Below are 24,835 nucleotides of genomic sequence, written 5' to 3'. Positions count from 1 at the left end.
ATGTCCTCACATCACAGAATTCCCCCTAGAGTGGCAATCTGAGCCGGTGAAGTACTTAGGAGTATGGTATCACCGGGATCCAGAGGTAGTCATCCGTACTAATTATGGCAGAGCAATAAGCACTCTTAGGGACAAAATCGACCGCTGGATTCAATTACCCCTGTCATTAGCGGATATATTGGCTATAGTAAAAATGGTAATTTTGCCGAAATTCCTTCATCTTTTTAACAACATAACCATCCCCCTCCTTCTGCAGTTTTTCGTAACCTGTCATCATTACTGACCAAACTTATCTGGGCGGGCAAGCAAGCCAGAATAGAATTGCGCGCCTTGACGCTGCCGTACTCTAAGGGAGGTTTCAGGGTGCCGGATTTCTTCCTCTACTATCTATGTGCACAGGCTCAGTACGCTCACCACTGGTACCATCAGACCCCCTATCTTACACATACGGCGATTAAAGAAGGAGACGCATTACCCATCCCACTGACAGAAATAATTACTCATCGCACGCCTCCGCTACATGCCAAAGATATCAACACAGTAGATACAACAAATGCTGCATGGAATCAGCTAGGCAGATTAGCACATAAATTGCCGTTGTATGCACCTGCCCTCCCATTACATCATCATCACAATTTATCTGACACACAAGAAGTGGGCATGGGATTACTATGGCAAGTGAGTATTGATACAATGGGAGACCTTTATCAGGATGGGGTATTTAAGCAGCCACGGGAATTTGATTATGTAAGTAATCAAACACTGCTATTCAGGTTTACATATCACAGACTCCAAGGGGCGGTCAAAAAACTTTACCCGACATATCCAGCGGAACCTAAACAGTTGAATGTATTACAACTGATAATCACCTCCACTAGTAATCGGCGATTGATATCACGACTGTACACTACAATTCAAGAGGAAATAGCGGACACGTCACAAAGAGCATTCACTAGGTGGAATGCGGTGCTCGACACTCCGCTTACAGAGGAAGAGTGGATGATAACCTGCTCTCTTACTGCAATGCTGACGCCTAACAGTAATCTGAGAATATTACATTACAAATATCTGCACCAAACCTATTATACCCCGGCTAGACTTCACAAATATGGTCTCCACCAGGATGCGCGGTGTAAACGCTGCGGAATTGACAATGCAAATTTCTTACATCTTGCATGGGGTTGCTTGTACTGAGTGGCATGGTAGGGGTGTCAATAACCACCTCAAGTCGCACCTGTCTACTAGGACTCTTATGCACTGTTCAGGCTACAAAACGTAAACTTTGTATGATTGCCTTGCTTCTTGCTAAGCGCAGAGTCTCTTGCGAGTGGACAGTGTCCCTGCTGCTTTTACGGCACGAGCACGAGCGCATCCTGTGATTCACGGGTGATGGCATTTTAAGCAGACTGAGCTCATTTAAATAAGTGTGGGGCATCGGGAGGAGAGCGATTAGGCTCCCTCCGTGTGCTGCTATTCTCTGCACTTTAATTTTAATAATTTGTATTAGGGGCATTTTGCACGGCCGAGGTCTCCTACCTGAAGGCAGTTGCAATCACGGCACACAGAAGGGCTGGTCTCGTCCCTCCTTCCCGCCTCGTTCTGACACCGGTGATTAGCACCGTTTGAGCAGAGGGCGTGGAAGGTCCGAGGACGGGCAGCGCTCTAGTTGTTAGGACGCTGGGGGGGATAAAAGGCGGATGTCTACTCGACAGCGCAGCGGGCGAGTGCAGCGGGCGTGACGGAGGCGCGCCGAAGTCGCGCTTAAGTCTAGCCCGTCTGCGCCTGTCTGCGATCGTTCGCGGGCCAGGGCCAGACCCTATGCCCGACGGGGGGGGGGGGGCACTTACAATGGAGTAGAAGGGAGCTGATGTCCCTCCGCAGTGCCACCTCCAGTCCCTGTTTACATAGTATGAGGGTGGAGGAGAATGCGGCCTGTGAGCACTGCCACTTTTCCTATAACTTGGAAAGCGATGTGGGAAGCAAGCACCACAACATGGCCTGCGGCCTGCTGAATGTACGCTCCCTGCGGAAACACAAGCTGGATCTGTATGAGCTACTCACTGAGAAGCAGTGGGATCTCGTGTTTCTTACAGAGACCTGGCTAGACGAGTGCTCAGCCCCTGATGTTTTGGAGGCGTTACCAGAAAGCTACACTATGCTTAAGCAGGATAGACCCACCGGAAGAGGAGGGGGCATAGCTATTGTAGCCAGTTGAATCAGATAGTAAGTGGCCCCACGCACCAGCTGGGCCACTTGCTGGACCCCATATTCGTCAACTGGGGGGAAGTAGACGCCCTGACTCCCATTCCTATTCCCTGGTCGGACCATCACCTGGTATAGTTTACCATAAGCATCCCGGGGGTTAGATTACCGGAGCCAGCGCCACTGTACCACCCTAGGCGGAGATGGGCCACCTTCTCCCAGGCTAAGTTCAGTGCGGCACTTATTAGAGGGGGGAGCCCTGGGGGGGATGACGTGGATACAGCTAATACCAACCTCTGTAAACGCATCACCGAGGCACTTGACTGCACGGCCCCACTCTCCCTTGCAAAATTGGGTGTCCGCACTCAAAAAACAGCCCCGTGGTATAGTGACGAGCTTCGTGTCGCTACAGCAGCACTGAAGTGGGCTGAAAGGCAGCGGCGGGGGGCTTTTTCCACGGATGCCAAGGAGATCTATCTAACTGAGAGGCGCGCCTATCATGGGCTAATTAGGAAAACCAAAGCGGCACACTATGCCACTAGGATTATGGAGGCTGGGAATTCTACGAAAGAACTGTTTTTAGTATATAAAGCTCTTTCGGGTGGGAAGCCCTCCACTGTACCAGCTGATTGCTCAGTGGAATCCTGTAATAGGATTGCGGACTTCTTTTCAGAAAAAGTAGCTAAAATTTACTCGGCCTTCCCTAGCCATCCTACCGCAGGGTCGGAGTTTGTGGAATCCCCGAGGGAATGGGGGGACCGACACATGCTGACTAACTTCGTCACCCCATCCCCGGAGGTTCTTTTGAAGATCTGTGGGTCAGTTAAATCAGGCTCCCCTCGGGACCCCACCACGCCTAAACGGCTAGCCGACAGCTTGCCAGTGCTGGAACCATACATTAGACATCTATTGGATGTCTCCTTCAGGACCAAGACTGTGCCCAGAGATTGGAAGCAGGCGGTGGTGCTACCTCTCCAAAAGAAGCCTAACATCAGCTTCGAAAAATTGGAGAACCTCCGGCCAATCTCCCTCTTACCCTATATGGCTAAAGTGGCGGAGAAAACGGTTAATACTCAATTGATGGGTTTCGTGGAAGAGGCTGCCCTCTTGCACGAGACCCAGTTTGGTTTCCGTCCCCGCCACTCGACTGAATCAGCGCTTCTGATGGCAGTGGAGACCTTACGTCAGGGGGTGGATGAGGGCCAGACTATGGCTCTCATCCTACTGGATCTAAGTGCAGCATTCGACACTGTAGCTCATACCACCTTGCTACAGTGTCTGAATGACGGAGGGATATCAGGAGCTGCACTTGAATGGATCCAGTCCTTCCTGACAGGGAGAGGCTTTCAGGTTCGCCAGGGAGACTGCTACTCTAGGGAGATTGGCTTGGGCAAGGGCGTGCCTCAGGGCTCGTCCCTGAGCCCAACTCTATTTAATCTCTACGTCTCCCCGGTGGCGCCCATCGCTGAAAGCCACGGCCTGCACATAGTGTCCTATGCCGATGACACGCAGTTGGTCATCTCCCTTTCATGTGCGCCCAGTCTTGCGGTGGACAGATTCAGGGCCTGCATGCAGGAACTGGCTACCTGGATGTCCACCAACTGTCTTAAGTTAAATGGCAGCAAGACTGAGGTGCTCGTGGTGGGGGGGTAGCCTGTCTGTTTGGTCATCAGCATGGTGGCCATCGTGTTTAGGGGATGTCCCTACACCCTGCCAAGAAGCCAGAAACCTGGAAATGTGGATTGACGCGGATCTGTCTTTTGGACCTCAGATAGGCCGTGTGGTGGGGGTCTGCTTCAGCGTCCTAAAAAGCCTGCGGAAGGTATTAGATCTCCTCCCCACGTCAGCCCGCAGGACGCTGGTGCATGCCCTTGTCACATCAGGCCTTGATTATGGCAATCTGCTCTATCTGGGAGCCACCGGTCAGGCCATCAACTGCCTCCAGGTGCTGCAGAATGCAGCGGCTCACATGATTCTGAAATTCCCTAAGAGATCAGCGTCCAAGGCAGCTCTTCAGGCCCTTCATTGGCTCCCAGTAAGGAGCAGGGTCGAGTTTAAGGCCCTATGCACATGCCACCGGATCTTGGGTGGTAAGGCACCAGCTCCGCTTCAGGGCTTGATCACCAGGTACGCGCCGGCGCGCGCTCTGCGGGGCTACTAATAGTCCCCAGGATAAAAAAGGCACGCATGGGGGGGAAGGTCTTTTAGATACCTGGCCGCGAAAAGCTGGAATGCCCTGCCATTGGACATTCGCTTGGAGCCATCTGAACCTGGCTTCAGGAAGAAATTAAAAACCCATCTCTACACGCAGTAAGCCGGGCTGGCCTTGCGGTGCGACTCTGCTGATTTCACTCACCACAGCGCGGGTACACGCCATTTGTGCATAACCATGCGCTTTATAAATGTCCCTTATTATTATTATTATTATTATTATGTTGGGATAGCAAAGATACCCCTACAGCTCGACAGTGGATTCGGGATCTGGCATACTGTCAGGATGCACTCACGAAATATGAATAAGAACTGCCAGCAGGATCACGACAGAGGGACTACTGGACATATTTGGTCGAGTACTTACATACAAACCCCATTGATTAACTGTGCACTACACATGTTCCCCCCTATTATTTTCTTTTGATTATCTGTAAGGAGATATATCTTATCTGTACTATGAATGTACATACTTATTCTAGATACTCTAGATGTAGGATGCTGTAGCATGATGGTCTGTATGTTTGGTTATCTTAGACATGCGATGTCTTGGAAAAGGTTAAAAAGATTATTTTTTTTTAAATTGCCACAATACAAGCCAATCATGATTTAGAAATCATACTACGCAAAACAAGCTCACTTTAGCAACTCTAGCAAATTGAATAGCTAGGAGTCCCTTTATCCTACATACCAAGTGGAAATGACATTGCATTCCTAAACAATAGCTGCTTGAAAATATGAATAAACAATGTTGTGCCAGCAAAATGATAACACTAAATGTTAAAACATAATATGTGGGTTTCTTCAGCAGCAGAAAGTGAGCTTTTACATTGTTACAGCTAAAATTGGGTAGAGGAGTTGGGCTAACGGCTAGGGCGGTCGACCTCGAATCTGGGGAACCTGGTTCGAGTCTCGGCAATGACACTGAACATCCTGTGATTCTGGGCAAATCACTTAATCTCTCCCTGCCTAACAAAAATGAACGTGTCCTCATGTAAAGCAACTGGTGCTATTTAAAGAGCTCTGATACCCGATTCGGGTCAAGTTGCGCTATAAAAATACCGTAAAAATAAAAAAATATATTGCCACTAGACAAGACAGTGAAACTATTGAATTAAGAGTGATTTTACAAAGCACTGAAGGACATTTCTTAACACTAGCTGCACACACAGAAACAAGAAAGTACATTTCAAATATGCATAATAAAACACAGGACAAATGGATCTCAGACCTTGTAATGCCAACTTTAAAACTTCGTTATAAAAAGTCAATGCATTTTCTCCATTTATGATCCGCCTATGTTAATTTATGCAATATTATTAATTATAATTACGCGCCCTCACCCCTAAGAAGCACCTCGGCATACACCCAGTGTTTCAACAACGCTGATTAGCTTTCAAAAGGGGATGAAGTCCTTCATTGGTACAATTCCAAGCACATCATGCTAATTCGGCAAGGTGAACGGTTATTGAGGAGAACCCCAGCAGTGTATAATGTAATGACTAAACATTCTCACCTGGATAAGATGTGCTGGTACAGTGATCACGCAGGTAGTAAGAGACATACGAAGAAGGCACCGAAGAGCGTAGAGAAACTTTGTAAGGCTGTGCTTGTGCCTTGGTGGGTCACTGCAACAAATATCATCCCCCCATAAAGATGATCCAAGAGACTGAATGGCAATTCGAAGAACATTCTTTGTTCTTTTCTGCTGAAGGCAAAGAAGTGAAAACCAAATCATTAGTTTGTGAAGCCATGTTCATCATCTGTTTTAAAACAGTACTGTTGTTTGGATAACAATCTGGTTTCTTGATGATCTAATGCCACTCTACTTCTAGAACCTCAAATCTACAGCTTGAGCAGCATAAATAGGTTTATTTATTTTTATTATAGATTCTAGCAGCAGTAGGTGTGCTGATCCTAACTAATACCATGACATATTTGGAGAGTAGTGGATATATTTTGATAAACGAATAGTTATGCTCCTATATTATTACACATATTATACAATACAGTTAAAGAATGTACATTATAAAATAAAGAATGATTTTGCACCATAATAAGTGTGTGAAGTTTGAGTTGAATTCAATTATTTTGTGTCTCGATATAAAAGACGAAAACTTCACCATCACATTAATATTTCTGACAACTGTCCTGCAAAAGCAACAATTCACTGATGTGTGAGGCTGGAGATGTAGAAGATTCTTATGTTATTAATATTTGAGTTTGGCAGATAAAAGGTTATTTATTGGAAAGTGTTGAAAATTGGGTTGCTGGTTGTAGGGAGGGGGAGGGGGTGAAACCCTAATGAAGCAGCAACCTCAATTCCTGTCAAGGAGAAACGTGCACACATTTCATATTAGCTTGTGAACAACCTTCAGGTAGCTTGGCACAAAAGCAGCCAGCCTTAAATTAGAGGCAATGTGTGAAGTATGTGTGCAGCAGGTCAAACAGTAAATAGGTGAAAACACAACACAGGAAACCTCACACACCAATTTAGAAAAATGGAATTAAATTTAATAAATAATTTAAGACCAAAACAACAAAAATCCAATCAGTAGAACCGGAGTTTTGCAGTTTTAAAGTTTAAGTAAAATTGGCATCTATCAGCATGCAGTGGGACGCAAAAGTGTGGTCTGGGTCTCAATGTCTAATGCCAGATTTCTTCACAGGGCCCAAATCGGCCCAAAAATGGAAATTCGCTGGTAACCCTAACTGGCAGAATGGAGTCCTTTCAGGATAATGAGTTCTATCGTGCTTCCCACTGCAGGCTGATTGGAGCCCCATATTAGTGTATCCAACGTATTTCCAGCTCAGTTTATTCTCGGCCACCTTGTTTGTGAGGCTTGTCACCAGGGATCCCCTCCTTTAGCAACTGCATTCATTACCTTTCATAATGTCTCTGCAGAGTGCATTGTACCCCCAAGGTCCTGTTGATGATTCAGCCATTTTCATTGGGATCAAAACGCCTTTGACTTTAAAAACACAGACCCTATATGATTGCAAAGAATTTGCAGTAGAGGGCTGTGCTGTTCTAGTGTTTGTTGATACACTTGCTGAATTTTTATCACAATTGAGTGTTTCACCCCTAAAAAGAGCACCAAGCACGTTTATTTTGCACCAATATTCATTGCGCTATGCGTCATGAAATTGTTTTTCATAAACTCCTTTAAATACTTTTTATTCGCCATTTGGTTCTTTGCAACGAAAGTATTGTTGCTAGAAACCAGTGTTTTTTTTGCTATACCTTTCTAAAGTGGCATTTTCAGAATTGTGACATAAAATATGACTTTAGTACTAAAGGGGGGCGTGGCCAAGATGGGGGAGAGCTAAGACGTGCTTTGCCTTCTCTCCTCCGTCCGCCAGCTATTTGCCTCTGGCCCTGAATCGCATGGGAAACAGCTGAATCGTTCCTTACAGCACCCATGAACAATCCACGACCCACTGGGAGCGGCTTCCCGGGTCTTCAGGACTGCGTTAAAGGCTCACGGCCCAAGCTAAACCCGGGCGCCAGAGCGGGTGTGTGCGGCGTCGGACGGCACGGCTGTGGCGGTGGGGGCTGGGGCACTGTGTTCTCGGAGGCGGAGAGACATAGCCTGCTTGAGACGCCGGCTACACTCAGAGGCATTCCTCGCTGCATCAGATCAGCGAGTGGCAGCGACGACGGCCAGCGACGGAGCTCTGGGCGCCAGTTCGAGAAGTGCTGATACAAACAAAGCGGTCACAGATAGACACACAATTAACTCAATCGTAACAACAAATAGATACAGACAAAAATAATTATAACAGCATTGTTTTTAATAACAACGTGTATCGTAAAAAATTCATTCATAAAAATAAATACATAGTAAATCACATATAATGCCCCTAAAACAATGGAGTAGGGAAGGGTAGTGCTGGGTTAGTTAAAGTATAGAAAATAGAGTATGGGTCACTAAGACCAAGATACACCAAAATTAATGATAAATTAACACAATGGAACAATTAATGCATCAACTAATATAAACAATCATGCCTCAAATAAAATCACAAAATGATAAATCAGGGAAGAGGCTGAGCACAAGAGGAAGTGTCGACGTTTCGACCCAAATGGATGCAGGCGTGGTATAAACCTTGCTAGAGGGTCTTCATCAGGACAGGGATTGCGGAAAGGATCCCAAAGAGCTCATAAAGTCAATAAAATTCCGAGACGGGAATATAGTCAGATATTGTAATCATGAGGGATACATCATAAGTAGCAAGAGAGTAGTTACGAGCAGACATCTTATGAGGCAAGCTAATTGGAAGAAACCTCAAAAGCAATAACGGTCATTAGTCAATAAGAATCACTGGATGACAAACTAGACAACATCGAACAATTGATACATGGTATACTTATCCGGGACGTGGGCTCAAGTGTGGATCAAGAGAGGGTCCCAGGGCCATGTAAGTATAGAATAGGTCTACAAGACATGTAAACAAGCATACCTTAAATTGATACTGTAATGCAGGGGGTATGGTTCAATAGTAGTAGACTCTTGAAGGTAAGGAAGTGAGGTTACGTCTAAAAAATCAAGAATATTCATTTAGATAATTTAAACAAACGGTTGTACATCAATGTGAGCCTCACAGAAAGTAACAATTTAGTGCCAGGACTGGATGTAAGCCTCACTGGTAAAAACCATTTAAACAACAAAAATAATAAGTGCGAGGGCACATATCTGCAATCAGAATGAAACGCCACGTATAGCTTATCTACAGATGCCGGTGTTTAAGGAGCAACATGTCACAGTAGTAATGGATATCGCACTAAACACGTTGGCTAAGCGATTACTGTCTGGTCAACTTGAAAGACGTACCTTACGTTGGTGCCTAATTTGGGGATGGAATGGTGCGAGTTACTCGGAATCTACACAAAAGAAAAAGGATGGAAAATACCCAATGTTCACTAGTTGCACCTCATACGGGTGTATACAGTATCGACAGGTGACACAAATTTAACATCACTCGCGTGTGAATTGGCATACCGGTCAGTAGAAAAATGCCGTTGACAGTAGAAAGTTCACACGCAGATGTATAGGGTGGTCGTGGTTGAACACAGGAGTGTAGACTCTGTGGGGTGGCGAGGTGATATATTAGGACCTTCGCTTGTAAACACAACAAACCACTATGGGCGCTTTCTCATTAACATACCTGCCAAAAGCAGAGATGCAGTAGAAAATGGGGGTTCAGCTGTAATTTCAAATAATGGCCTGCGTGGGTCACCGCTGAATTGTATGTTGTGGCGGTCGTGGTCAGCCCAACAAAGCAGAATCTATGAAATGATGGCACAGTATATCAGTATTATGGTCCACACGTTAGTAAAAGTCACGCACAATGCGTTCAAGGTAACATACCTGACAAAGGCAGAAGTACCACGGAGGTTCAATTACGGTTATCGTATGCACCGATGACCGCAGGGTTGATTTGCGGTTCGTAATTCGTAAAGATCAAAGAAACATGACCTGCAAAATGGCAGGGCAATCTATTAGTGCCGATGCTAGCTACACGAATGAAGTGCTAGCGTCATAACATAGGTTAAACCAAAACGTACCGTACGACAGGAACAATTGTGGACTAATCGAGAGATCCTAAATGGCACTGCTCATCGCTGGGCTCCGATGGCAAAAACGCTAAAGTTACTTCCTATAGAGTTCCGATCATGTGACCCACAATAGTCACAGAAAGGGGACTAATGGAAAAAGACAATTCTGATGGAAATACTAACTATAACGCTTCCTATTGTGCAGTATCTTAAAGCAGAGGAATTATAAGAAGTCAGCGTGTGTCATCGTGATCATTCATGTAACCGCTCGTATTGCCCATGGAATTTGTGTACAGAAAATTATTGTTGGGAAACCAAAAAATGCACATTCATAAAACACACACTTGCCAGCATAAGTCATAACAATGGTAGATAAGTACCTTATAGCTTACATATTGGACACATAATTAATACATGAAGCTATTGACCTTACGGCGTACCTATCGGACACGATGGTAAAGGCCGTCAGTACGAGATTCATATTATTATTGTGCATTCAAGGAGTTTGTATGGGGGACACATAATTAATACATGAAGCTATTGACCTTACGGCGTACCTATCGGACACGATGGTAAAGGCCGTCAGTACGAGATTCATATTATTATTGTGCATTCAAGGAGTTTGTATGGGTGACACAACGATGTTCTAGCCAGCATTTGTATTTACAGATTAGCCATTTGAGCAAAAGTACTCTCAGTTTCATTAAGACCCGCCTTTACTGAGCCAAACAGAAACATCCATTTTGCTTCACGGGTATTGGGAACATTTGAAATGCTGCCTCCCCTTGCACCTAATGTGACTTTCTCAAGAATGACCCACCTAAGACTCTCAGGTGTATGTTGTTTGGCTTTGAAGTGGTCAACTAATGGGGCTCCCACTACCTCACATCTAATTCTGCTAGTGTGTTGCAGGATCCTAACTTTTGCCTTTTGCTGAGTCTGGCCAATGTAAATTAGATCACATTCACATAAGATGGCATAGATTACGTTCTGGGTGTTACAGTCCGTAAGTGATTTTAGTGAGATTTTGTGCTCCTTATATTCAAAGACCTTTGTCTGGATTGTATTGTCGCAGGCTTTGCACTTAGTGCATCTATGATGCCCTGTGACAGGTGGGAGATTCCACAGTGACAGAACGGTGGTGGGTTCTATAGGAGGGAGGAATGATCGGACAACGTGATCTCTGATGTTCTTACCTCTTTTAAAAGCATGTAGAGGCAGGGTTGGATACCCAATATCATCGGATATTAGTGACCAGTGTTTATTAAGGATCTTTTTGATCCTGTTACTCTCTGTTGAAAAAGTGGTCACACAGACCATGCGAGTATTTTGTTCCACATTACATCGTTTAGGTTGCAGTAAACATTCCCTGGGGTTGTACCACGCTCGTTTTTTGGCCCTCTTAACCAGACGCCGGGGGTATCCTCTCTGTATCAATCTATTCATCAGGTTGTCTGCTTGCTCCATGTAATGCACTTTGTCTGAACAGTTCCTGCGAATTCGCAAAAATTGCCCGATTGGCAAGTTGTCCCTAAGGGATCTGGGATGGTGACTGCCATACTGAAGGAGCGAATTCCGCTCAATGGGTTTGCGGAAGAGGGTCGTCTTCAGAATTCCATCATCATTATAGATCGTAAGATCAAGGAAATCAACATGAGATGAGTTAGATTTGAATGTGAATTTAATGTCAGCAGACTGTAAATCCAACCAGGCCTGGAAGGCAGAAAACTCAGCATCAGTTCCGTTCCAAATAAGTAGGATATCGTCTATATAGCGGACCCACACTCTAAGATGATGTTTGAATGGGTTCCGCTCATTAAGGATAATGTCTTCTTCAAAGGCCGCCATATAAAGGATTGCCAGGTCTGGGGCAAATGTGGCCCCCATCGCCACTCCCTTAGTTTGTAAATAAAAGTGGTCCTGAAACATGAAAAAGTTGTGCATCATGGCCAGCCGTAAAAGTCCTATGATGAATTCTGTCGGCACTGGTACTGGGGCAGTCCTCTGATCTAGGTAACGTGTCATAATGGTCAGGGCCTCCTCTTGCGGGATACTTGTATATAGCGAGGTTATGTCGCAGGTGACCAGTATCTCTTTTGTTGCATCGTAGGGTAGGCCATCTACAATGCTTATAGTGTGCATGGTGTCGCGGAGATAAGTTGGTGTTGCCTCCGCTAAGGGTTTGAGGAAGAAATCAACATATCGACCCAATGGTTCCAGCATAGAGCCACACCCCGACACGATGGGTCTGCCAGGTGGCTCACTCAAGTTCTTATGTATCTTTGGTAAGGTATATATACAAGTACAAGTACAGTCCATTTCAAGAGAAATTGCAGCACTCAAAGCTGAAATCAATGGTGACAAAGCACTGACAAATGCTAAAGAAGCCCTTACCACTCTAGAGGCTACTCTTAAAGATTTTGAGCTGACAACGCAAAATAGAAAACTCGAGAAATTGGCCCACGACCTACGGCTTTACGATAAGAAAAAAACCTACCCCTATTTACAGGAGGATTATTATCGTCAAGATACTCAAGGCCGCTTCACCAACAGGGACGCGGATCACCAACGAGGGAGACTTAACTACAAAACGTTCTCCGATTCCTCCTACGGCTCGGATGGGGATTTTGATCAATCTGGACCTAGTCATCCTCATAGCGGACAGAAATACAGTTACCAACCCCGCCAACAACCTTTTTTAGAACAGGGACAGGGACAATGGCAAACCCCCAGGAACCGAGGCAACAACTGGTCCAGAGGATACCAACTAGGCCAACAATCAGGGAACCAGAACTGGGAAGGTGGCCGTGGGAGACCCCAGAAGCAGGTACACTTCCAACCGGAACAGCACGGGGAGATATCCACCCGCCGCAAGGTGTATCGATGGTGAGTCCATCTAATCCGGTGGTCAATATCTCCACCTATCAACTTTCTGAGGATGAGCTGAGTGTGCTGGGTAAGGGACTTTCATATGTACCGACCAACATCCCTGACCAATTCACCATCAGGTCTGAACTTTGTAAGTTCTTCAGAAAAGTCCGACTCAGATATTTCTTTAAAAACAGACCACCCTTCCAATGCAAATCACACACTGGTCTCAGAATCCCCTCTACATTTGTACCATCTGCAAATACCATGTCACAAAATTTTAGCTTATGAAGCAGTGGTTTTACGAGACGTCAATCAGATTCTGGACAAACGTCGATACCATCCATTCAACATCAATAGGAATGAGAAGAAGGCCCTTCAATCTCTTGGGAACAACAGAGAAATAATAATTAAACCGGCGGATAAGGGCGGTGCCATTGTGGTTCAGGACACTAAGAACTACAAGAATTAAATCTACAAACAGTTGAATGATGGCATCAGTTATAGAAGACTCAATACTGATCCCTCTATGGCGCTTGCTTCTGATATCCTACAATTGACCAGGTCGGGTCTTGATGAAGGATTCCTCACTGAGTTGGAATTCAACTATCTAAATCAACAGACTCCAAGGCTACCAACTATATATACCTTACCAAAGATACATAAGAACTTGAGTGAGCCACCTGGCAGACCCATCGTATCGGGGTGTGGCTCTATGCTGAAACCAATGGGTCGATATGTTGATTTCATCCTCAAACCCTTAGCGGAGGCAACACCAACTTATCTCCGCGACACCATGCACACTATCAGCATTGTAGATGGCCTACCCTATGATGCAACGAAAGAGATACTGGTCACCTGCGACATAACCTCGCTATATACAAGTATCCCGCAAGAGGAGGCCCTGACCATCAGGACACGTTACCTAGATCAGAGGACTGCCCCAGTACCAGTGCCGACAGAATTCATCATAGGACTTTTACGGCTGGCCATGATGCACAACTTTTTCATGTTTCAGGACCACTTTTATTCACAAACTAAGGGAGTGGCGATGGGGGCCACATTTGCCCCAGACCTGGCAATCCTTTATATGGCGGCCTTTGAAGAAGACATTATCCTTAATGAGCGGAACCCATTCAAACATCATCTTAGAGTGTGGGTCCGCTATATAGACGATATCCTACTTATTTGGAACGGAACTGATGCTGAGTTTTCTGCCTTCCAGGCCTGGTTGGATTTACAGTCTGCTGACATTAAATTCACATTCAAATCTAACTCATCTCATGTTGATTTCCTTGATCTTACGATCTATAATGATGATGGAATTCTGAAGACGACCCTCTTCCGCAAACCCACCGAGAGGAATTCGCTCCTTCAGTATGGCAGTCACCATCCCAGATCCCTTAGGGACAACTTGCCAATCGGGCAATTTTTGCGAATTCGCAGGAACTGTTCAGGCAAAGTGCATTACATGGAGCAAGCAGACGACCTGATGAATAGATTGATACAGAGAGGATACCCCCGGCGTCTGGTTAAGAGGGCCAAAAAACGAGCGTGGTACAACCCCAGGGAATGTTTACTGCAACCTAAACGATGTAATGAGGAACAAAATACTTGCATGGTCTGTGTGACCACTTTTTCAACAGAGAGTAACAGGATCAAAAAGATCATTAATAAACATTGGTCACTAATATCCGATCATATTGGGTATCCAACCGTGCCTCTACATCCTTTTAAAAGAGGTAAGAACATCAGATATCATGTTGTCCGATCATTCCTCCCTCCTATAGAACCCACCACCGTTCTGTCACTGTGGAATCTCCCACCTGTCACAGGGCATCATAGATGCACTAAGTGCAAAGCCTGCGACAATACAATCCAGACAAAGGTCTTTGAATATAAGGAGTACAAAATCTCACTAAAATCACTTACGGACTGTAACACCCAGAACGTAATCTATGCCATCTTATGTGAATGTGATCTAATTTACATTGGCCAGACTCAGCAAAAGGCAAAAGTTAGGATCCTGCAACACACTAGCAGAATTAGATGTGAGGTAGTGGGAGCCCCATTAGTTGACCACTTCAAAGCCAAACAACACACACCTGAGAGTCTTAGGTGGGTCATTCTTGAGAAAGTCACATTAGGTGCAAGGGGAGGCAGCATTTCAAATGTTCTCAATACCCGTGAAGCAAAATGGATGTTTCTGTTTGACTCAGTAAAGGCGGGTCTTAATGAAACTGAGAGTACTTTTGCTCAAATGGCTAATCTGTAAATACAAATGCTGGCTAGAACATCGTTGTGTCACCCATACAAACTCCTTGAATGCACAATAATAATATGAATCTCGTACTGACGGCCTTTACCATCGTGTCCGATAAGTACGCCGTAAGGTCAATAGCTTCATGTATTAATTATGTGTCCAATATGTAAGCTATAAGGTAATTATCTACCATTGTTATGACTTATGCTGGCAAGTGTGTGTTTTATGAATGTGCATTTTTTGGTTTCCCAACAATAATTTTCTGTACACAAATTCCATGTGCAATACGAGAGGTTACATGAATGATCACTATGACACGCGCTGACTTCTTATAATTCCTTTGCTTTAAGATATTGCACAATAAGAAGCGTTATAGTTAGTATTTCCATCAGAATTGTCTTTTTCCATTAGTCCCCTTTCTGTGACTATGACTATTGTGGGTCACATGATCGGAACTCTATAGGAAGTAACTTTACGTTTTTGCCGTCGGAGCCCAGCGATGAGCAGTGCCGTTTAGGATCTCTCGATTAGTCCACAATTGTTCCTGTCGTACGGTACGTTTTGGTTTAACCTATGTTATGACTCTAGCACTTCATTCGTGTAGCTAGCAACGGCACTAATAGATTGCCCTGCCATTTTGCAGATCCGGTTTCTTTGATCTTTACAAATTACGAACCGCAAATCAACCCTGCGGTCATCGGTGCATACGATAACCGTAATTGAACCTCCACGTTCCGTGGTACTTCTGCCTTTGTCAGGTATGTTACCTTGAACGCATTGTGCGTGACTTTTACTAACGTGTGGACCATAATACTGATATACTGTGCCATCATTTCATAGATTCTGCTTTGTTGGGCTGACCACGACCGCCACAACATACAATTCAGCGGTGACCCCCGCACGCCATTATTTGAAATTACAGCTGAACCCCCATTTTGTACTGCATCTCTGCTTTTGGCAGGTATGTTAATGAGAAAGCGCCCATAGTGGTTTGTTGTGTTTACAAGCGAAGGTCCTAATATATCACCTCGCCACCCCACAGAGTCTACACTCCTGTGTTCAACCACGACCACCCTATACATCTGCGTGTGAACTTTCTACTGTCAATGGCATTTTTCTACTGACAGGTATGCCAATTCACACGCGAGTGATGTTAAATTTGTGTCACCTGTCGATATTGTATACACCCGTATGAGGTGCAACTAGTGAACATTGGGTGTTTTCCATCCTTTTTCTTTTGTGTAGATTCCGAGTAACTCGAACCATTCCATCCCCAAATTAGGCACCGACGTAAGGTACGTCTTTCAAGTTGACCAGACAGTAATCGCTTAGCCAACGTGTTTAGTGCGATATCCATTACTACTGTGACATGTTGCCCCTTAAACACCGGCATCTGTAGATAAGGTATACGTGGCGTTTCATTCTGATTGCAGATATGTGCCTTCGCACTTATTACTTTTGTTGTTTAAATGGTTTTTACCAGTGAGGCTTACATCCAGTCCTGGCACTAAATTGTTACTTCCTGTGAGGCTCACATTGATGTACAACCGTTTGTTTAAATTATCTAAATGAATATTCTTGATTTTTTAGACATAACCTCACTTCCTTACCTTCAAGAGTCTACTACTATTGAACCATACCCTCTGCATTACAGTATCAATTTAAGGTATGCTTGTTTACATGTCTTGTAGACCTATTCTACACTTACATGACCCTGGGACCCTCTCTTGATCCACACTTGAGCCCACGTCCCGGATAAGTATACCATGTATCAATTGTTTGATGTTGTCTAGTTTGTCATCCGGTGATTCTTATTGACTAATGACCGGTATTGCTTTTGAGGTTTCTTCCAATTAGCTTGCCTCATAAGATGTCTGCTCGTAACTACTCTCTTGCTACTTATGATGTATCCCTCATGATTACAATATCTGACTATGTTCCCGTCTCGGCCTTTTATTGACTTTATGAGCTCTTTGGGATCCTTTGTGACCCATAGTAAAAATTTATATTTTTAATTCTTTATACAGATCCATTGCCCCACCTTCCGCAATCCCTGTCCTGATGAAGACCCTCTAGCAAGGTTTATACCACGCCTGCATCCATTTGGGTCGAAACGTCGACACTTCCTCTTGTGCTCAGCCTCTTCCCTGATTTGTCATTTTGTGATTTTATTTGAGGCATGATTGTTTATATTAGTTGATGCATTAATTGTTCCATTGTGTTAATTTATCATTAATTTTGGTGTATCTTGGTCTTAGTGACCCATACTCTATTTTCTATACTTTTACTAACCCAGCACTACCCTTCCCTACTCCATTGTTTTAGGGGCATTATATGTGATTTACTATGTATTTATTTTTATGAATGAATTGTTTACGATACACGTTGTGATTAAAAACAATGCTGTTATAATTATTTTTGTATGTATCTATTTGTTGTTACGATTGAGTTAATTGTGTGTCTATCTGGGACCGCTTTGTTTGTATCAATATTTCGCCCAGGTCCCAGTGACTTCTTGGGTCAACCCGTGTTTTTGTAGCAGTTCGAGAAGTGCAGCAGTTACCCGGAGCCCAGGACGACCCTTCACAGGAGCCCAGGGCCAGCGGAAAGTGGAGCAGACTGTCAGGAGGCACTTTGGCCTTCGGTCCCGCGGAAAGATCACGGAGGTTGCTGCGGTGAGTCACGCTGCTGGCCCCGGACCCTGCTGCGGCCCGGACTCCCCAGGGTCTGTTGGAAGCACTCAGACTGCATTGTACCACGCGGTAGGCTTGCCTGGACCCTGGGCCCCTGGCCCTAAACTTCGCTCTGCGCCCACGACAGGCGATCTCTTCCAGAAATAACTGCCGGCCCCAGAGACACCTCTCCGCCGCACCTACTCTACGAGTGGCAAAGGTGGGAACTGGCGGCTGAACACCGGGTGCCATCTTGGGTCGAACTACAGCTTCTCTGGGGAGCACGGGCAGACACAGCGACCCCACGCAGGTGCTTCGTGGTCAACGGGGAGTGGAGCGGCCCATCAGGAGGTAATTCGGCCTTCTGCCTCACGGAGTGCATTGAAGAGCTGTTACTGTAGGCCGTGCTACCGCCCTCATCTCTTGCAGCATTTTTTTACTACCTGGGGCCTGCTGCCAGCACCTAGGCCGTACTGCGCCACGTGGTGGATATACTTAGGCACGGAACCTCTGGTTGTGCATTCTACCCGGCACTTGCGAATGAGGATTCTGTTTGGGCTTGCTGTGGGGGACCTTGCTGGTCCGGCCCCCCTGTCATTGGTCCCTGGGATGTGGTAGGCCACCCAGCACTGACAGCGTTGCTTTGCGGTCCCCCGGGGTTGGGTCTTTGGGGACGGGACTCGTCTTGTCGAAGGAACCCTGCACTCGGTGACGGCCCTGTGTCTGCCTAGCCTGGAATTCCCCTCCACACAACTCTGCCATTCACTGGGGGCGGTGGTGCACGGATGACAGACTACCGGCGTTGCTTCCCCGCTTTCTTCTGGCTCCTATTGCACTGTGACACAACCTTCCTTGGGCTTTGACAGTAAGACACCAGGTACCCAGTAAGAAGGCCAGCGGATTGTTGGTGGACGTAATCTCCCACATCCAGAGAGGTTTACTCTCGGGGCTCACGGATCCGACCCTTGGGTGACAGGGGGGGAGGGGTGGGGGGAACGGGGGAACCGCTGAATTGGCTGGCGCTGTGCCGCAGTGACTGTCGCCCTAGCCCAATCTGTGGCTGCTGGTGCCGGTGACGTGGGGTGCGACGAGTATGACATCAACCAGGGGTAGGAAAGATAAGTCAGCCACAAGAAAAAAATCACTCAGGTCCTGTTTGCCAAGGCACAAGGAGGAGGGTCGCGGGACCCGGGATGGCCGGGCGCGGCGGCGCAGATGGCGGTCTCAGCAGATGCGTCAGTGATGCGGGCCTTTTTGGAATCCATGTTCGCTGCCCTGCGAGATGACCTTCAGACTGTGAAACATGATCCCACAGCGAAGATCAAGGACATTTGCAAAAATATGGACGATACAGGGGAGAGGGTAGTGACCCTGGAGGACAGGAGCGATACCCGGGACACAGAACTGGCGACTATGCAGCAGGAGGTAATACGAATACATAAGCAACAGGTAGGTATTCAATCTCACTTAGAGGACCTCGAGAACCACTTCCGCCGCCACAACATTAGGTTCCGAGGCATGGGTACCAATGAAGAAGATGGTGACCTCTTTAAATATGTGGGAGAGCTCTTCAACCAGATCCTGGGCAACCCATTGGACACTGATCTTAAGTTGGACCGTGCGCACAGAGTGGGCCCACCCAGGGCAGCTACAGCGCCCCAGGCGGACATCTTGGTCTGTGTCCAGGACTTCCACACCAAGGAGAAATCTAGCGCAAAGCACTCTCGCTCCAACAGATCGCCTTCCGCAACCAGACACCCACTCTATACCAAGATCTCACCGTTATCACACTTCAGAAACGCAAGAACTTCGAGCACATTGCAGAGGTCCTCCGCCAACGCAATATCCCCTATTCTTGGGAGCATCCGTTCCGGCTCGTATTCCGACACAATGGCAGATTCTACCAACTCCGTTCCCTCTCTGAAGCTAGCAGACTTTTGGGGATCACCATCCCGGAGGACACAGACGAGCTCAGATCAGGGGGTCCAATGATGATCAACCAAAATGGAGACAGCAGCGAAGATGACGCCCCATCCATCGCCCAGGCCCAACGGTGGTCAAGAAGGAGCAACAGGCCACCCTAGAGGCCCTGCCGGAGGCCCTGGCCAAGACGTGAACCAAGTGACTGAGCCTAGTTACTATGGTGTATCCTTCCTTTAATGCTTTGGGGGGCTGAGGGAGAGGGGGTTTGGGCTGATGTGGGCCACACGATAACCCAACAAATTCTTCCTCTGCTCATCCTTGGATGACGGACTAATGACCAACTTTCAGACTCCTTTGGGCGCTTGTTGCGCCTTGTTTTTCTTGTTTCACGTATTGGGGTCATTACTTCATCTTTCTCTTCACTCATTCTCCATCTTTCTTTCTTATTCCAGGGGAGCCCTCGGTTCATGGGGTGCTATTACTTCTTTGTTCTCGCGCTGGCGTTGAGTGGGGTCCCTTGTAGACCTTGCTCTCCAGGTGCACATGACTGACGTTACTCCCCCCTCAGACCTAGATGCCACCATCCTCAGTTAAGATCCTCACTCTTAATGTGAGAGGACTCAATAATCCCATTAAATGCAGAGCGCTCCTTTCTTATTTGGAGAGCACGGGGCATATATCTGCCTCCTTCAAGAGACGCACCTGTCCTCTAAGAACGGTCACAGACTTTGTCCTGCACCTTCCAGACATAAATCTTTTCCTCCAGACCCTCTAAGACTGCAGGGATGGCCATCTTAGTCTCAAAGGCTTTTCAAGGGAAGGTAGTGCAGAAAGGGGTCGAAATAAAGGGCAGGCTCCTCACGTATCAATTTACCACAGGGGACACACTCTGACAGTGGGGTCAATCTACGCACCTAATGAGAGTCAGGAGCAATTCCTACACGAGGCACTCAATGAGGCGACCGCAACTCCGGAATGCCATATATTGGTAGGGGGAGATCTCAACTTGGTGTTCGATAATGACTTAGACAGATCGGCGCAGCGCACAAGCCAGGTTGGCACCCTCTCGCCTGCAGGGCGAACTAGACTGCAAGATCTAGGTCTTGCAGACCTGTGGAGACTGCAACTGTGACTGCTTGAGCACAGGCTCTGGGAAGTTCGGCAACGTGAAGGGGTCCAGGAGATTAGGGACCTCACGGGGGCACTATGTTTGGATGATGCAGCTATCGCCGAGGTATTTCGCGATTTCTATGCACAACTTTACGATGACCAACCCTTAGAGAGGGCAGATATAGATGCCTACCTAGCCCAGGTCCACCTGCCTGCTCTAACACCGGAACAGGCGACTCACATAGAGAGGGAGTTTAGACCGGAGGAAGTCATAGCAGCTATTGCTCATTTGAAGTTGGGCAAGTCGCCTGCCCGAATGGGTACACGGCGGACTTTTATAAGCAGTTCTGTTCAACGCTCACCTCCCTACTCACTCAGCTCTTTAACTCCTTCGCGAAACCCGGGAAGATCCCCTCCTCCATGCTAGAGGCTGCAATCGCCGTCATTCCCAAGTCGGGGAAGGACAGGGAGGCTTGTGGGTCATATCGGCCTATCTTGCTCTGAAACATCGACCTGAAGTTGTATACAGGAATCTTGGCCACGCGACTTGGCCTCTATATGCCGGGGCTTGTAGATCCCGACCAGGCAGGATTCATTCCACAGAGGCAAAAGAGTGACAACACCAAACGGGTCACACATCCTATAAAAAAGGCCTCTAGTTTCCCTGGAGATTACATGCTTCTAACCATAGATATGGGGAAGGCCTTTGATCGGGTCCACTGGCCCTACCTCGAACAGGCACTGATTTGCATCAGCATTGGAGACAAAATGCGGACGCATATTTTTAATTGTTACCGCTCCCCTACAGCTACAGTATGGATCAACAGTCACACCTCCAACCCATTCCCTATCATTATAAGTACGAGGCAGGGGTGCCCCTTGTCGCCCTTTCTTTTCGCCCTCTACATGGAACCTATGGCGTAGAGTCAGGGACCACCCTCACGTTACGGGCATCTGTTTTGGAGGGAATACGCATACTATAAATCTATACGCGGATGACGTCATGGTCACTCTAGCGAACCCGTCGACTGCTTTGGGGATCTTTTTGGAGGAATGGGATTCCTTTGCGAGAGCCTCTGGCTTCAAGGTTAATCTGACGAAATCCACGGAGCTGAATCTCTCCTTGTCACCACAAGTGCTGGCGGACCTTCAGGCTCGACACCCCCTGCAGTGGTCTGATAGGTTGTCCTTTATTTAGGCATACAATTGGTTCCGAACCTTAGAGGACATGAGGAGGGTCAATTATTCCCTGCTCCACACACAAATTTGCATGGCGCTGCGGAGATGGAAACATTATCCAATCTTGTGGCTGGGGCGCATCGCGGCTAATAAAATGACGATACTCCCCAAAATTCTGTACCTTTTTCAGACGCTCCTCTTACCACCCCTCACAGGCTGACTACAAAGGGTGCAGTCTGGCCTTTCTCCTTTCATCTGGCAGGGGCGTAAGCAGAGAATGAAACGGTTAGTCAGCTTCCTCCCACCCCAGGAGGGGGGCTTTGGAATTCCAGATCTCATGCTCTACTACCAGGCCGCGCAGCTTCGACACCTGGTCGAATTGAGCTCGGCTGAATCCAAGAAGCATTGGCTTTTCCAGGACCGTGCAGTAGCCGGTATGTCTCTCATGAAAATTCCCTTTCTCTAGAAATCTTACCATCCACCCGATTTATATGCTTCACAGGTGACACGTACGACTCAACGTCTGGATCGGACCAACACACGTCACGCCCTAACAACTTTCCCTTCCCCGCTCACATCTCTTTGATAATGCGGACTTTAGTCCCGGATGGGGTCGCAGACCTTTCCGCTATGGAGAGAAGCTGACTGCCAAGCCTTAAGCCTATTATTTGACAAGGGTGATATTATCCCCTTCTTGCAACTCAGGGCCGATTACCGTCTTCCAGAATCCGAACGAATGCACTACCTACAGGTGCAACACTGGGCTATGCACCCTGGTAACAGAACACCGGCAACTAGGCTTCTCACCCAATATGAACGGTGACACGGCCTTTGGACAAGAAGTTTTGTATAAAATGCTCTTGTCCAGATATACCCACACTGATCACGCCGGGCGCCCATGCTGGGAGAGTGCCTGGGACAGAGCCTTAATTCCAAGGAGTGGGAGGGTGCATGTCATAGAGCGCGCCACACAGCAACACGTCGGCCTAACGGAAACATTCACCAAGCTTGTCTACTATTGATACTACACACCGGAGCGATTACACAAGGCTGACGCTACACAGAGTCGGGACTGCTGGAGAGGGTGTGGGAAGAGGGGCACACTGGTTCAGCTTTTGTGGGAATGCAAACATCTCCAAAATTACTGTAGGCACATACTGGACGAGGTCGATAAATATCTGGACACAGAACTCCCTAGGCTTCCTGTATATTTCTTATTGGGGGTACCAAATTCGCTCGCTTACCCTTTGAAATCTAGACGAGGGAAGCAGATAGCCATAGGCCTAGGCACAGCCGTTCAAAACATATTAACACATTGGAGAACCCCCCGCATTCCCGCACACAGGGTGGTACCGGCCATTGTGGCATGTGCTGGGTATGGAAAACATTTCTCTTACCTTGGCCGAGAAAGGCTCTTCCTTCAGTGACCTCTGGCAGCCATTCCTTGCTTTATTAGCCCCAGAGTTTCGGGAGTTGTACTGCCCTAAATATTTGCGCCTCTTGCGCATCACCGCAGCGGACTATTCCACATAGACTGATCTAGCCTTATGTAGGACAGACCGTTCTACGCAGCGCTGTTTAGTATTAGTGGACTGAGGGGTGGTGTGGGGTGGCTCTTTCTGCGTCGCCTTTCTTTTCTTTTTTTTTCTTTTTCTTCTTTCTGGGTGGCGGGCGGGACTGCAGCTGTTCTGTATTGTTTCCGTATTATCAATGCAATTAGTAGTAGAACGAAGGGCCCTGTGTGGCCCTATTCTTGAATGCCTGTTTCCTGCATTGCTTAATCAAAAGATTTAAACCTAAACAGGATTTTAAATTATAATTCTGTAGACACCAAACTTGACATTCATACCAGCTCTCAATTGAAAGTGATCACTTATTAATGTAGTAAGGTAACCCAATATTTTCCTAGAGGAGAGGCAGTACTTGCAGTAGTGAAAAACAAATGTAAGAGTTTTTCACGATCAGTACAACTAAAGGTTAGACGTATATGTTCAACTTTTTAAATGCACTGCACCGTCCCCTATTGCCTATTTAGGGCCTATTTAATGGGTGACTTGTAATAAATAAAAGGTTTCGGCCTGGCAAAAGGTTTATTTTTGGACGTCAAAATGGCAATTTAAAACTACACATATAGGCTGCAGTGGCAGACTTTGGACATGTTAGATAGGTTACTTAAGTAGGTGGCAAAATCCTTGCTGCAGGTCCACTTGTAGAATTTAATTTGCAGGATCTGGGTACATGTAGTACCCCAGAACTAGGGGCATAAGAGTAGATTCAATGCGCCAATTAGGTGTAATCTAATATAACCATGTTTTAGGGAGGGACAACACATACTTTAGCACTGCTAAAGCACAGAGAGTCCGAAGGCCAACAAAAACTAGATCAGAAAAAAATGAAGGAGTAAGGCAAAACATTTGGGGGGAAACCACCCTAAGGTTGACAGGTTTAACACATGTCCTCCACACCCACACAGCTGAAAGTGTGGAGAACTACCCAGTCTCAAGGGAGTTCTCATCACTAAGGCGGAAGAACCCGGAAAGACCCCCAACAATAGTGCGGTCTGACCCAGGATGGTGTTCCACCATGAAGTCCATTCCCTGTAGGGAGATGGACTACCTCAACACCAGTAATTCGTATGAGCAATCTGAGGAGCCTGTAGTCTCTTTGTACTCAAAGTGAGTTCCAAACATGTAAAGTCCCAGCTTCTTCAGTGCCCGGACAACAGCAAAAGCCTCCCTCTCAATAGCACTCCACCTCAGTTCCCAGGGGAAGTAACCTCCTACTGATGAAATCTACAGGTTGGGTTAGACCCGCCTCATTTAACTGTGCTATGACAGGCGCTATTGC

At 46.6% G+C, this 24,835-nt stretch overlaps 1 protein-coding gene across 7 annotated transcripts in view; it reads right to left on the bottom strand.

The window, feature by feature from the left end:
• Positions 1-24,835, bottom strand: part of ELP4 (elongator acetyltransferase complex subunit 4) — a 1,619,784-nt gene that overhangs the window by 677,379 nt on the left and 917,570 nt on the right. For 5 of the 7 annotated variants that reach the window (XM_078680831.1, XM_078680837.1, XM_078680833.1 and 2 more), the window contains exon 7: positions 5,930-6,121. In XM_078680831.1, coding sequence (XP_078536957.1) covers positions 5,930-6,121 — 192 coding nt within the window. The remainder of the gene's footprint in view (positions 1-5,929; positions 6,122-24,835) is intronic. The other 2 variants (XM_078680832.1, XM_078680836.1) reach the window with 1 other exon arrangement.

This window comes from Lissotriton helveticus, chromosome 3_1, assembly GCF_964261635.1.
Source record: "Lissotriton helveticus chromosome 3_1, aLisHel1.1, whole genome shotgun sequence".
NCBI classification, from domain to species: Eukaryota; Metazoa; Chordata; class Amphibia; order Caudata; family Salamandridae; genus Lissotriton; species Lissotriton helveticus.
This window is presented reverse-complemented; position numbering and strand designations above follow the sequence as displayed.